Source organism: Scardinius erythrophthalmus, assembly GCF_964197995.2.
Source record: "Scardinius erythrophthalmus genome assembly, chromosome: 2".
NCBI classification, from domain to species: domain Eukaryota; kingdom Metazoa; phylum Chordata; class Actinopteri; order Cypriniformes; family Leuciscidae; genus Scardinius; species Scardinius erythrophthalmus.
The window spans coordinates 47,605,882-47,620,105 of NC_138222.1; the positions used below are offsets into that span (position 1 = coordinate 47,605,882).

General features: G+C 36.4%; 1 protein-coding gene across 2 annotated transcripts; it reads left to right on the forward strand.

Annotated features, from left to right (window-relative positions):
• The first annotated feature begins 16 nt into the window (after window positions 1–16).
• Window positions 17–6,225, forward strand: majin (membrane anchored junction protein). Of its 2 annotated transcripts, none has more exons than XM_081359902.1 (11): window positions 17–183; window positions 471–607; window positions 741–792; window positions 889–964; window positions 1,521–1,643; window positions 1,732–1,760; window positions 1,863–2,002; window positions 2,975–3,026; window positions 3,286–3,337; window positions 3,929–3,998; window positions 4,661–6,225. In XM_081359902.1, exons 2-11 carry the CDS (start codon window positions 507–509, stop codon window positions 4,707–4,709), a joined length of 744 nt encoding a protein of 247 aa, XP_081216028.1. In that variant the 5' UTR covers window positions 17–183; window positions 471–506; the 3' UTR covers window positions 4,710–6,225. The 2 variants fall into 2 exon arrangements, with proteins under 2 accessions (XP_081216028.1, XP_081216027.1); XM_081359901.1 differs by having other exon boundaries at window positions 3,908–3,998; window positions 4,661–5,143.
• Window positions 6,226–14,224: the final 7,999 nt, after the last annotated feature.

Below are 14,224 nucleotides of genomic sequence, written 5' to 3' on the forward strand. Positions count from 1 at the left end.
GAACTTTCGTCACCATAGAGATAGCAGCTGATTCGCACCTCACTGGATGACGCTTTTGACCAATCAGAGTTTGTTGTCGTGACCTGGGGGCGGGACGCTGACAGCGCCACACGCGCCCGCGCGCGCTATTCAGTTTAGTCGTTTTTAACGTCATATTTTGCGCCGAATACTTGAGGCGTTACGGTAACTTATACTTTTGCCTTTGGGTGTTTATTAACCATGCCATTTCCATGTAGTAAATTTTAAAAAAGCTAAACGTTTCTAAATTGGCTTTATAAATTAAAGAAACACTTTGTTTGATAATTTGTCCTAGCTAGCTAGAGTTTTTTTTTTGAGTAGGCCTACTCTGGATTTCTGTACACTATAACGTTAAATATATGAACATAAACCATAAACATAAATATTTCTTTTATAAAATGGGGTATACCATAGTGTTTTGTATGTATTTTGTTGTTTCTTCTTTTTTCCAGTGGAGATTCTGTTCATCCTCATTAGATGAAGTAACTATGTCAATCCAGGCCTTTTCCTTCCCTGTTCCTGAGACCAGATTTTTTCAGGCTGGACAACAAGTCTTCAAATTCAAGATAAGACGAGGAGAAATGAGCAGGTAAGAACATGCAGGCTTATTTTATTTGTTTTATATAAAATAGGCAGTATTATTTTGAATATACCTTTACACTATTCAACAGAAAAATATAATTTTATCTAGAAATATCTGACTTGGATATTCCCTTTCATAGCTTTGATAAGGAGGACATGCTAGAGGGGATGCTAGTCACTGAGGAGCTGGAGGTTTTTTAAGATCAGGATTATAATTTTGGATTCAAATAGGATTCATAAACTTTGGGAATTGGGAAGATTTCATTCCTGGTGTGTTTTGCTTCACAGAACGCCGTGCGTGCAGTACTTGCAAACCTGGATGGTCTTCACCCCTTCGCAACCCAGCATTTCTACATTTTTCCCTGTATGCTTTTCTGAATATTACTTTAAAAGATAGATAGATAGATAGATAGATAGATAGATAGATAGATAGATAGATAGATAGATAGATAGATAGATAGATAGATAGATAGATAGATAGATAGATAGATCACTCAAAAATGCAACATCTGTCATCATTTACTCACCGTTATTTAATTCCAAACATGTATGGCTCATTCTACTAAACAAGAAGATATTTTGAAGAGTGTGAGTAACCAAACCAGTTTTAGCTACCTTTGACTTAGGGTTAGGGTTGACTTAGGACTTGTATCAACAAAAAACGTTGACACGTTTTTTTTATAGACCTTTTTTTATGTGTGTTCCACAGAACAAAGAAAGTCATACAAGTTATACAAGAGTAAATGATAACAGAATTTTCTTTTTTGGAAGGCTTTGACATTGAACTCTTTTTAAAATATTTGTAATTTTAATAAAAAACTGAACAGCTGTTGCATTCAGAGTCAGTTAAACTAAAAGTGATGTGTAATTCATACAAATAATGGACCATTACTTCCCTTGACAACATGCAACACTTACAGACAAAAGTAAATGGGAACAAGTGTCTAAAATGAGGTTCATGAAGGAGGGTGTAAAACTGTCTCCGTACCCCTTTCTTATCACACTATATGTGGAGGATCGTGAACCAGCCTTTCAATGCGCAGGTGGGAGGTCTCTCAGTCTCAGCACGCTACCTGAACACTTTACTATGACATATGCTCTGAATAAACTTTGTCTGCTCTTGTTTACCAGTGACAAATACCAATTCCTGGAGCACACCGGTGAGTGTCTCTTATAAAATATGCATTTATTTATGTAGTTATATTGAGCTGTTGAGCTTATTTTGTGGTTCATTTCTTAATTGAGAATGTAAATGCCCTCAGGAGTCTATATTGAAAAGTCCACAGTGTGCTAGTGAGCCAATGAGGACAGTCCAAACCACTGCAATGGGCCATCCAGAAGAGGGCACTATGAGCCAACACAAGCAGCGTAAACCAACCACAGAAAACTCTCAGTGCTTTCAGTAAGTGTAGCTTTTTATATGCTGTATGTGGTGAAAAATTGTTTTTCCTGTCTTGTCCTTAACCTATGCAAATCTTGTACTTAACCTATGCAAATCTGTCTTTCTCTCACAGTGTATTTAATTATGTTTTATCACAACACATGCAGGCTCATATCTGTACTTCCTCAAAGTCCTTCCTGGATGAATAGGGTCACAATAGGACATAAATGGAAATAAAATAATAGGCTAATGAATGATAAAACGGCAGAACAGGACCAGCCTAAACTTTAGCTCATGACTCGCATACAGTAAATAGATGCCAATCATTTATGGCATACCATTATAGGATGGTGTTTATAAGTAGACTACCTTTTCTTGCTGTCAGACAGACACAAACCCAGGAGACATTTGTGGGAATTTCCACTTTGTTTTCAGTGATGATTGATAAGCTGATAAGATTGTTGACCCGAGTGATGAGGTGTTGAGTCAGATGCAGTAGTTATGAAACAACAGAGGAGCTTGAGCATGGGGCGCCATCTCAATGAAGCTGTCACTCAATCAGCAGGCAGAACATAATAATTTAGCTGTTAAAATAACATCCCACCTCATCCAATTCCTCCCTGTAGAAAGAGATGCACAAATCAATAAGCCAGAAGGAGAACAGAATTTGACATGTACTTTTAATTCCGTCATGTCCTCATTTTGTTTGTGGTGGGCGATGGGGAAATTATGGTGTTGGCTCATTCTGGCGAGGACTGCATTAATTCAGTGGAGTTTACACAACTCACCTACTGCAGTGTTGAAAATAGATGGCTTTTCAGAAAATGTGTGTGTGTGTGTGTGTGTGTGTGTGTGTGCACAAGCCCTCCGGCTGATGTGCTTATAGACTTGCCTAAAACAGGTCTTTTGTTTTTATGTTAAATGTGCTGGAAAAGGGAACAGGATTTAGATATGTCCAAAAAAAGACATCCAATAGATCTTTCTCTCTTTCAGGGAGTCCCCTTGCTCGGCCAATGGTGCAGAAGCGATGGTTTGTGGCAGTGAGGTTAGTGTATGAATGTGTGTGTTGGTTTTTCTGTCCATCACTCACTCACACACACACTGTCTCAATTGTTAATCATCTTTAATTGCCCCTGCAGGGTGCACAATCTGACACATTAGCCCATTCAGGTGGCATAACTACTCCATGATGTTAATTATAGAAGCTGATAAAAATAAATTACCTTTTTCAGGTACTTTTCATTTGTGAAACCATCCATTGTTGGTATTTTCTTCATCTTTCTCTCGTTTCTTTCCTGTTGTAGATTCGTGCTGATTCAGATGTAAATTGTCTACCAGCACCAGATGTGTATGATGGTAAATTGCATATTCAACCTATCAGTGTCTTTCCTAATATTCATTTTTCTTTATTCATTGTCAATGATCATTTAAAAGCCTACGCATTTAGTTAATGACCAAACTAAGCAATGTGAGCAGAACTGTGCCATTAGATTCCCATCTTTTCTCTTTTATTTGTCATCAAAGCACTATTCTTTTTGAGGATCATCCAGCAAATAATCAGTTAAAATTAGTTGTCGGCCGATGGGGGCCTCTAATGGCCGATGCTAATATCAGTATCCAGAACGGCGGGTGGCCAATTGCCAGGGGCGTCGCTAAGGGGGGAAATGAGGACTGTGTGTACAGGGGGCCAATGCAGTAAACTACAGGGGGCACAGAAAACATAGCAATGCCACTCAACATTTCCTCCAAATTCACCAAAAAATGACAACAGAAATTGTTTACTAGAATCTGTAACTGACAAAGTGGTGAACAATTACTGGGCAATGCTGATAATTTTAACATGATCAAATCCTGGCCAATATTGGTCTATAATGAGTTACAAATAATAAGTGTTAATGAACTAAAATATGATTTTAAATTTTATAGACTTTCTAACACCTTGTTTAGATGCCCCTCAAAGTCCTGACCCAAATTCAGCCGCTGGACAGAACACTGGCATCATTTCTAGAATGGCAAGGTGAGAAATCCATTCAATTCATTTCACATTTATTTGTATAGCACTTTTCACAATACATATGGTTTCAAAGCAGCTTTACAGAAAATCCATGTATCTACATGTCAATTTAGAGTAATCTGTTATCAGAGGTGACTGTGTTCAAGTTAAGTATTTCAGAAATGTACATATACAAATCACGCAGTTAACTAACAATGTATTAATTTAAGGCAGAAACAATGAGCTCATTGAAGTAATGAATACATGTTGTTAACAAATTATTAGGATATATAGAAAAAAAAATATCTTATGAAATATGACATTAATGTCCGGTTTCACAGACAAGGCATAAGTTAGTCCCAGACTAAAGTGCATGTTTGAGCTGTTTTAACTGAAATCAACTTGCACTGGCATATCTTAAAACATGTCCGTGCCATTGTTTTGTCTCAAGATGCACACCAGTAATGTTTTTTCTAAGGCACGTTAATAAAAGCTACTAATTTAACTAAGACCTTTAACCTGGCTTAATCTAAACTCTGTCTATGAAACCAGGCCTGAATTACATATTTAAATCTGCAGTGTCAATTTTGCACTACACCAAATGGAGTTGCAACAATTATGACTGTTTTGAATCTGTATGAAGTTATGAGATTGTTTTCTTAAAGTTTTTCCTGCTCTTTTCACAGCTCACTGTTTCCCTTCTCACTGTTTTTCCGTAAGAGTCCTGCAAATTAAAAAGTTCAAACCATCATCCCTTGACACTTACAGAGCTCCAACCTGTTTTTTTTTGTGTGTGTTTTTCATAGCCAAGTCTGTTTTAAGGTTTTTTTTCAAGATTTTGATTAGCCCCTGGTCTGTTATTTAACCTAATTTGTGCTGTTTTGTGCATTCTGTTTGTGAATTTCTTCTAAACGTAACAATAATGGTTCTAAATGTGTTCATTTACGCAGTATGAGCGTCTCAAATACATCAACATTTTTCAAACTGTTGCTTTGGGTGAAAATACCTTTTGTTGCTTGTCACTCTCACTAAGCCTGAAATTACGTTGCATGTTCTATTATGCATTCACCTGAATGGAGTCGTTAGAACATCAAGATTTGTTCACTTTTTTTTGTGTTTCTGTGTGTTTGAGTGTGTGTGTGTGTTGTTGCATCATCTGCTGAATTGTGTGTGTGTGTGTGTGTGTGTGTGTGTGTGTGTGTGTGTGTGTGGCAGACCACTCTCAATAAGGTGAGGTCATCGGCCAAGGCTATACATGCCCAATCCTCTTGTCTCAAAATCCACACCTGTTTCTCACTGCCTTTGCAAATTATTACAGGATCAAATAAGAATTAGTTGAAGCTGTCAAAGACTTCTAACTTTGGGTTCATGACTCAAGAAAAGCAGAGCCAAGATTTATCTCTCTTTTTTTATTCTCAGAGTTTACATATCGCTGTAACCTGGAAACCAGGAGAGTCATGAAGAATTACTTTATTAATACATCCGCTTGCACTTTATGAGGGTATAGCAGCTGCCAGAACAACAGGAGAGGGCATGGCCTCACGTTTTCACTCGATGAGCTAATTATATTCACATCTCGACCTTTAAACCTCCATGTCAATCAAGCTCTAAACGTTTTCTAAGAAGCTGGCCCTGTATACATCTTAATATCTCTTTATAATTACACTCCATCCTGTGACAAAAACCCAGGAGGCCTTGAAGTATGAATCATGCTGATCGTGTATGATGTGGGGAGGTGGGTTGAGAGGACAAGTTATGTCATCCATTCCATTTGCAATGACAATATATTGTGCGTGTTGGAAAGTGAATGGATTAATAGTAGTTAGCTAGTATAGTCAGCACCCAGGAATGCATTGTTAAGAAGTTTTAATTTAGCTTTTGCACTAAAGTTGCATCACCATTGATTTATTCATATAGCGGACGCTTTTATCCAGTGATCAATTGCCACATAATTTTCCTGATTAAGTCATCTTTTTTTTTTTAGAACAGTAAAGAACATTTTATTTTTACTTCTATTCATTACAAAATCCTGGAAAAAAAACAAGGTTTCCACAAAAAATATTGAGCAGCAAATCTGTTTTAAACATTGATTATGATTTCTTGAGCACCAAATCAACATATTAGAATGATTGTAATGGAGTAATGGATGCTGAACATTCAGATTTACCATAACAGGATAAAAAAAAAACTATTTTATATTGTAATAATGTTTAAAAATGTATTTTCATTCAAATAAAACATTACAAACTCTCATGGCCCCAAAGTTTTGAACAGTACAGTGAATAATATGGTCATGCCTTTATTCTATAAAAGAAAAAAAAAAGCTCCACAGCTATTGGAATATTTCTCTTTATATAGTCTATACTTAACCTATTCAAATAAACTAAGATGTGTAGTACACTCTTAGTCTGCTTTTCTCCTCTGGGAATAATGAAGATGTTCAGCATTTATTATGCTGTGAGGTGAGAGGGGAGGTCCACCAAAATTAATTAAAATGCCCCTATATATATGTTAGCAAAAATCCCCCGTATAAACTCTTGATTCTTTATATTTATATAATTAAGCAACATCACAGAAGGACATGTGCTGTTTTTTTCCCCTGAATATCAAATAATTTTATAAAATAGTCCAATAAACAAGAAGCTAAAATTAAATGACTTAAATATTATATGATAATATTGTCTGTTTTTGCTCAACAAAAAAAGTTCCAAACAAAGAATCTTTGAGTGTCTGAGCAATACAGTGGTGTTTCGTTACTGAATGAAACCGTGTTTAACGAACAGGTTGAGCAAACGATGCATAGAGTCACTTGATTCGTTCCTGAATAAATCAGCTGTTTCGAATGATTTGGTTCAATGAATGATTCAAAGACTCATAGGACAGTGAGTTGCCGCCACCTGGCCATTTTCATTTCCAAATAAAAAATATCTTTACATTTTTTTCCCATCATTTAATTTATCTATATTTAAAATGTAATATTTAAAAAAAAACATAAAATTATTGTAAATGCATTTGTATAAACTCTGAGCTGCACTAAACAGTCTCTGTAAATCTAAATGCCACATATACAGTGCAAATATGGATTTTATTTACATTGATTTAATTTGTAACAGACCAATAGTTTCATATTATTCTAATTAAATTTATTGAATAAAGAATTTAACATTAAAGATGACATTTTACTAAGTACAGAATAGGCTATATATATATATAGGCTGTACATAAAGGTTTGAAAATCCATTTAAGGGAGCAAATTCCCCCCTTAATGGAAAAGTTATTTTCTGTCACTGGTCCGGTGGCTCAAAAAATGTTAGTAACCTCACTTTAAAAATGTATTTCTTCAGACTTCTCAACTTTATCTAACACCACCAGGGTTCTAAATTAACACCCGCCAACCCGCCAAATGCGGGTTAAAATTCATTTTGGCGGGTGTTAATAAAAACTTACTAGCCAGTTTGGCCGGTGATGCATGAGCCACTACATGCAGGGATGTAGTGGAGGCTAAACGCACGTAAACGCCGTTTACGCACCTCCCAAAATTCGGAAATAGCATTTACCCACCTCCTAAGTGTGTAAATTGCGTTTATCCACCTCTAAATTTCACGCTTTTCCAGTGCGTGATCGCCGAGCGGTACATGATTCGAGCATTTGGCCCGTTAACGACAGAGCAGAACATTAGCGCAGCGCTGACACACACACACACACACACACACACTCACACACCGACACACGGAAGAGAACGGAGCGGAAAAGACACGCTCGTGAAGTTACTAGCTGCGAGAGAACGAAACCTGATCGCCGAACACGGAGGGGCGGAACGGAACATTTATTATTAGGGCCCAAGCCCTGAAAGGGCGAAGGCCCTATTGTTTCCGTAAGGATTATTTTTTTTTTTTTTCTTCATTATTTTTTTTTTTTGCCTTTTTCCCACTTTTGGGGCCCTTAACATGCTCAAAAACTCTTGAAATTTTGCACACACGTCAGAACCTGCGGCCATCAGGGCCGGGCTGAAGCTGGTACTGGGGCGTGGCAGGGGGGCTCGACAGCGCCCCCTGGAATGGGGTCCGAAAACTTGGTCCATAAATCAAACACGCTTGCATGTAATAATATGAAACTCAGTACACATATCGATCTCATCGGGCCGAACAACTTTCGTGCTCTAAGTTTTACAAAAGCCCAACAGGAAGTCGGTTATTATACGTTGTTTGGAAAACGCATACAATGGAATGTGAAATACTCCTCCTAGGGATTTCATCCGATCGCCACCAAACTCGGTGAGAATAAAGTCAAGACATTGAGGATGAATTCTTGCGAACGGATTTTTGATATCTCGAACGGTTTGGCCGTGGCGAGGAAACGAATTTATGGCGAATAATGGGACACAGGAAGTGTGTTATAACTTCTGCATACATTAACTGATCTTGATGAAACTTCAGCAGTGTGTTCGTTGTAAGAGGCCGATCACATGGATGTGACTATTGTGAGTCAAAGTTATAGCGCCACCAACTGGCAGCAGGAAGTGTGTCACTTTCAAAATGCTTTGAAGTCACCCTCTTAATTTTACCCGATTTGCTTCAAACTTTCTGTGTATAATGTAAACACAGGGCAGATGTAGACCTGTGAAAGGATTATTGATATCTTAGATACTGTTGCCGTGGCAACACATCAAGTTTTAATATTCTTTTCGGATGCGTTTGAGACTCTTAACATGCTTGAAATTGGATGAAACTCGACAGACACATAACACTTATTAGCCAGTAGACATGTGAAAAGTTTCAGAAACGGGCGTGGCAGGGGGGCTCAACAGCGCCCTCTTGAACAGGGTCTGAAAACTTGGTCCATATATCAAATACGCTTGCATGAATTAATATGAAACTCGGTACACATATAGATCTCGTCGGGCCGAACAACTTTCCCTCTGTCAAGTTTCACGCCAGCCCAACAGGAAGTCAGCTATTATGGGTTGTTTGGAAAACGCTTGCTGTGGAATGTGATGTACTCCTCCTAGAGAATTCATTCAATCACCTCCAAACTCAGTCAGCATGAAGTAAAGACATTGAGGATGCTAAATTGCGGACGGATTTTTGATATCTTGAACGGTTTGGCCGTGGTGAGGAAACGAATTTATGGCGAGAAAAGAGAGACACAAAGTGTTATAACTTCTGCATACATCAACTGATCTTGATGAAACTTCAGCAGTGTGTTCGTGGTAAGAGGCCGATCAGATGGATGTGACTATTGTGAGTCAAAGTTATAGCGCCACCAACTGGCAGCAGGAAGTGTGTCACTTTCAACATACTTTTGACAAAAGTGGGGGGGTTAGTTTTAAATACAGTAAAAAAAAAATGTTTTTATATTGTTCTCATCAAGCCGGACAACTTTCTAATTTACATTCATTAGCTCAGAGCAAAAGGAAGTCAGATATTTTGGTCTGAATGTGGATTTTTTTGCAAAATCAGCCTATGAATTTTTAGCCACTCCTCTTAAACTATTTATTTTATTCCCACCAAACTTTTTCAACATGATGAAAATACATTAAATATGCTAAATTGTGAACGGATAATAAATATCTCAAATGGTTTTGCTATGGCGAGGGATTAAAGTAATGTCCAAAAAGGAAAAACTAAAAGCCTCAAATTTTCTAAAAATGTAATTATATACCATTTATTTCTATATAAAAGTATACAAACATCACAACTAAACATTTTATTATTTTTTTTCAATTTAAGAATGAATTTTAAGTTTAAAAACTGCCAGAATGGTTGTTTAGTCTAAACAATACATAAATAAAGTCAAACATAGTGCTATACTGCCCTCTTGTGTTCAAAATCAGGTAGGCCTATTATATCTATATAAAAATATACTAGGTATGTGACGGTGAGAATATTTTACCACCGGTTAACTGACGTGTGACACCGCTGGGGGCTTTTTAATCGCTAACTTAAAAACGAAAGTAAAATATGTTCGTCCGCACTGACATTTATATTGGTTGAGCGAGTGTTTCAAATGAATTCCTATGGAAGTAGGAATTAACTGAAAAACGTTCACTCTGTTCTGCTCGTTCCTCGCCGTGGACGCGCACCCTTATGAATGCCCGTGCAGCCATGAGCATTTTAGTTTCATTTTAAAATTAGCGCCTTTCGGGGGGTGGATTGCTTGAAATTATTTTACAAAAGCACAATTTTGTGTTTTATTGCAACTGTACACAAATATAAGTTAACACTTTGCAGTTTGAATGTCGTCCTGTATAATGACGGAGTATGTTTTTATGTGTCTACTGTTCAATCGCGCCCACGCCACACACACACACACACGGTTTACTATCTTTGTGGGTACTCTCCATGGACTTAATGGTTTTTATACTGAACAAACTGTATATTCTATCTCCTCACACTAACCCTACCCCTAAACCTACCTATCCCATAAAACTTTCTGCATTTTTACATTTCCAAAAAAACTCATTCTGTATGATTTATAATCTTGTTTACCCATGGGGACCTCTATTTAGGTCCCCACTGTGACACGAGTCCCCATGAGTCTGTGTGCATTCAGGTTAAAGTCCCCACCGGGATAGAAAAACATGAACACACACACACACACACACACACTCCAGCATTACAATCTTGACATCGCAGCCTGTTCATTATAGCCTTAATAAAATATAATAATAAAATAGTCAACCTAACATATAAAAATTACACTGCTCTAAATAGTCAGTAGTACAATTCGTACATTCAAAGTAAGCACCGCTCGCTCCACTGTGATGTTTCCAAGCAAATTTTTGCGCATGTGAAGAGGATGATTTTTTCCATCAATATTGGAACACGAGTGAAGAACAAAGCCTATAATAAAGAATAGTTTAGCATCCAAATACATCGCAAATGTTGAAACATTTTGATTCTGATGAGAGGGTTACGTGAGCCCAACACTTCTTACTTTCATTTTTACTTTTACATTAAATTTAAAGGATTTGTTGTGGAATATTTTGAGTGTATCATAAAATCTGAATAATAAAAAAAAAATAATAATAATAATAATAAAAAAAAAAAATGAATGAATGAATGAATAAATAAATATATATATGTATGTATATATATATATATATATATATATATATATATATATATATGTATATATATATATATATATATATATGTATATATATATATATATATATATATGTATATATATATATATATATATATATATATATATATATATATATATAGCTGCGAGCAGCGATGAAGGGCCAAAGCCGGCGGCACCGCCACCCTAAAGGCACCGGGGTTGCGGTGCCACCGGCTTGGGCCCGTAATCGCTGCTCGCAGCTATATTTTTATTTTTTTTCTGTTAATGTCGGCAGCATTACACTTGTGGAAACTACAGTGCAACTTATATTGTCTTTCTTCTGTTAATTACAGAAACTTTTTTCTGAGTTTTCTTTAGCCTAAAGTTTGCGAGAAACCATGGAAACGAACGGACACAGAAAACACAAGAAATAAGACAAACGGAGTTGGCTAGTAAACTAGGTTAATATTAAACGAAATGCGGCAGTGGTTGGGACAGACTTCTGGGGGCGAGAAGAGGAACGAGGCAGGGGATGAGGAGGGTATCGACAGAGAAACTAAGAAAATGTAATGCCAAATGGCAGTGACGGGTCGTGAATGGCTAGTGTTTGATCACAATAATGTCGTCATGTATTGTCAGGATTGCCACATGTATAGCCTACTCAAAAAAAAAAAAAAAAAAAAAAAAAAATTGGCTAGTGGATATTCTGATTGGCTGGTAACTTTAGAAAGTTACCAGCCACATTGGCTGGTGATCAAAAAAGTTAATTTAGAACCCTGAACACCACCCAGAATTACCTTTGTTTTGACATCTGCAGATATAAAAAAAATGTTGAGGTTGACATGACTCAAAATTCACTTTAATACAGATATATGTCTGCAATGGACTTGCATCATTTTCAATTTAATATTGTTCTGAAAATCCCTTTAATTGCTGACATTTTTGAAAATCTCACAACATTGCACATTTACAGTATAGGCCTATTGTTTAAATTGTTTACCATGCAGTGTGCATGTTCACACCTGAACTGTCAGATGAACTGTAGGATTTACAGACCTAAAGCAGCTTTTTTTTTAGATGTTTGACTCAATCATAAGGGCGTAGTTTGCAAGAATTCAAACGTGATCTAAAACCATCACATACACTTAAAAAAAAGATGAAAAGAGGAGAAAACATCCTGCACCACCATAAAATGTATGAAGTTATTTATTGTAGTAAATTTTGACTAACTTGTTGTACAGTTTATAACAGGTAATCTGTTACGGGAATCGATTTTTCACTAAAGATTTATATTACAACTGTGGCATGTTGTAGCTATAGCTTCTAAATGTGTAGGTTGCTATTTTTCATAAATGCTATAGATTAAAAAACAGAAAGAAAAGCCTAAGCATGTAATGAGGAGCCATCAATGGTCTTTACCTGTAATTATATCCTTATTGTAACAAATGCTAGATTTAAACAATTACAAAAGCTCTTAATTTTTAAATAGGGCCAAGTTAGAATCAAGAGATTTGAAGTATGGACCTTCTTGAATTATTGACTAAATAATTGTTTTGCCCATGTGTAAAATGTGTTCTGCTAATAATGACAGATGTAGGAAAAACCTGACTTTTGGATATTCCAAGAGATGAAAGGAAATTAAAATCTTCACTAAAAGAAAAAAAAGTTAGTTGGACCTACCATGACACTTTGATTTAGAAAATGCTGTCAAACTATCATAAAATACATCATATATATATGTTAAATATCCTATGTAAACAAGTAACTGCTAACAAGGTATTTACTTTATTGCAGTAATGTTATCAACCAACTTTGTATGTGTGAATGATACCACAAAAGACCATTTTGGAAAAATGAATAAATAAACAAAAAAACAAATCTCACTTTTCAGACCAAAACTACACCCTTGGATAAAGACCAGAGCAAGACAGATGAAAGGACAGGCAAAGGTTTATAAAAGTTAAGCAACATACAAAGAAAAGGCATGGGAAAGGGGAATACAGCAAGCTCACTAAAACTGTGGAATAATAGCGATGGGGAGGGTCCCGTTATTCACATCCACATGCATGAGGACACATAAGTGGGTGTGACTATGCTGGAAGCTGAGGGCTCAGTTTTACCTGCACTACATATATGTGCTCTGCGAGAAAGAACTTCATCCATACACACACCTGTCTGAGCCTGAGGTCAACATCTTATCTGCACACTTTGGCTTTGAACAAGGATCCACATCTACAGGTAAACTTGCTTGCTTGTTTCCCTTTAGGATTCTAATATCTGGTTATTATAAATGTAATGTGGATGTCTTGGTGTGAGATTAATATTAATGTAAGACTGTAATGCTGATTTCTCTATTATCCATTATTAATGCAGCAGACAAAAGTTAATTCCATGACTTTCCCCTCAGGGAAGTGATTCTTTATATTTATCTATCCATCCACCCGTCCATTAGACGACAGCGAAGGCAAGCTTCACAATTATCGATTAAAACAGTTTCTAAATCAATCTGGGTGTACTTTCACGCAGCCAAAATTATGTATACATACTCAAAATTGTTGGATATATATGTGTGTGTGTATGTTGCTCATGTAAAAATTTTGTAATTTATGTTAAGTGCATATATATATATGTGTGTGTGTGTGTGTGTGTGTGTGTGTGTGTGTGTGTGTATTCACATTCTACAATAAAGTGTACATGTAGATTCTGATACCAGACAAAAAACACATTGATAATTGTTCTGAATTGTTTCATACATTATACATACAGGATGAATGCATGGACCAGACTTATAATAAACTGATAATAAAACTGAGTTACTCAATGAGTACCGAATACAAACCCGAGCAAAAACATTTACGGCATGGAAACATTCATTCACATTGCGAGGAGGGAGTGGCGGATTCATTTTCAGATTATTTTGACAACTCCAAATAATGGTCTCCCAAGACAATAGTCAGGAAAGTCTGGTCAGCTTTCTCAATTAGGGAAATTGTTCTCGTAAAGGGCCGAATGACTTAAATGTTTATGTAAATGGAATGAAATCATTAATGCACTAAAAGATTAAAAGATGTGTCATATGGTTGACCTCAGATTCAGCCACTGGTCCAGAGCACGAAAAGAAAGAATGCAAACTATGATTGAATTTCCAAACATTTCTTCAACTCTGGCAGGTTAACATCACC

Bases quoted from the DNA above. Each gene is read 5' to 3' on its own strand.
- majin (XM_081359901.1), top strand. From the start codon at position 507: ATGTCAATCCAGGCCTTTTCCTTCCCTGTTCCTGAGACCAGATTTTTT. The intron at 1,644-1,731 runs GTGGGAGGTCTC...CTTGTTTACCAG, and splicing joins ACCAGCCTTTCAATGCGCAG to TGACAAATACCAATTCCTGG. The intron at 1,761-1,862 runs GTGAGTGTCTCT...AAATGCCCTCAG, and splicing joins CCAATTCCTGGAGCACACCG to GAGTCTATATTGAAAAGTCC.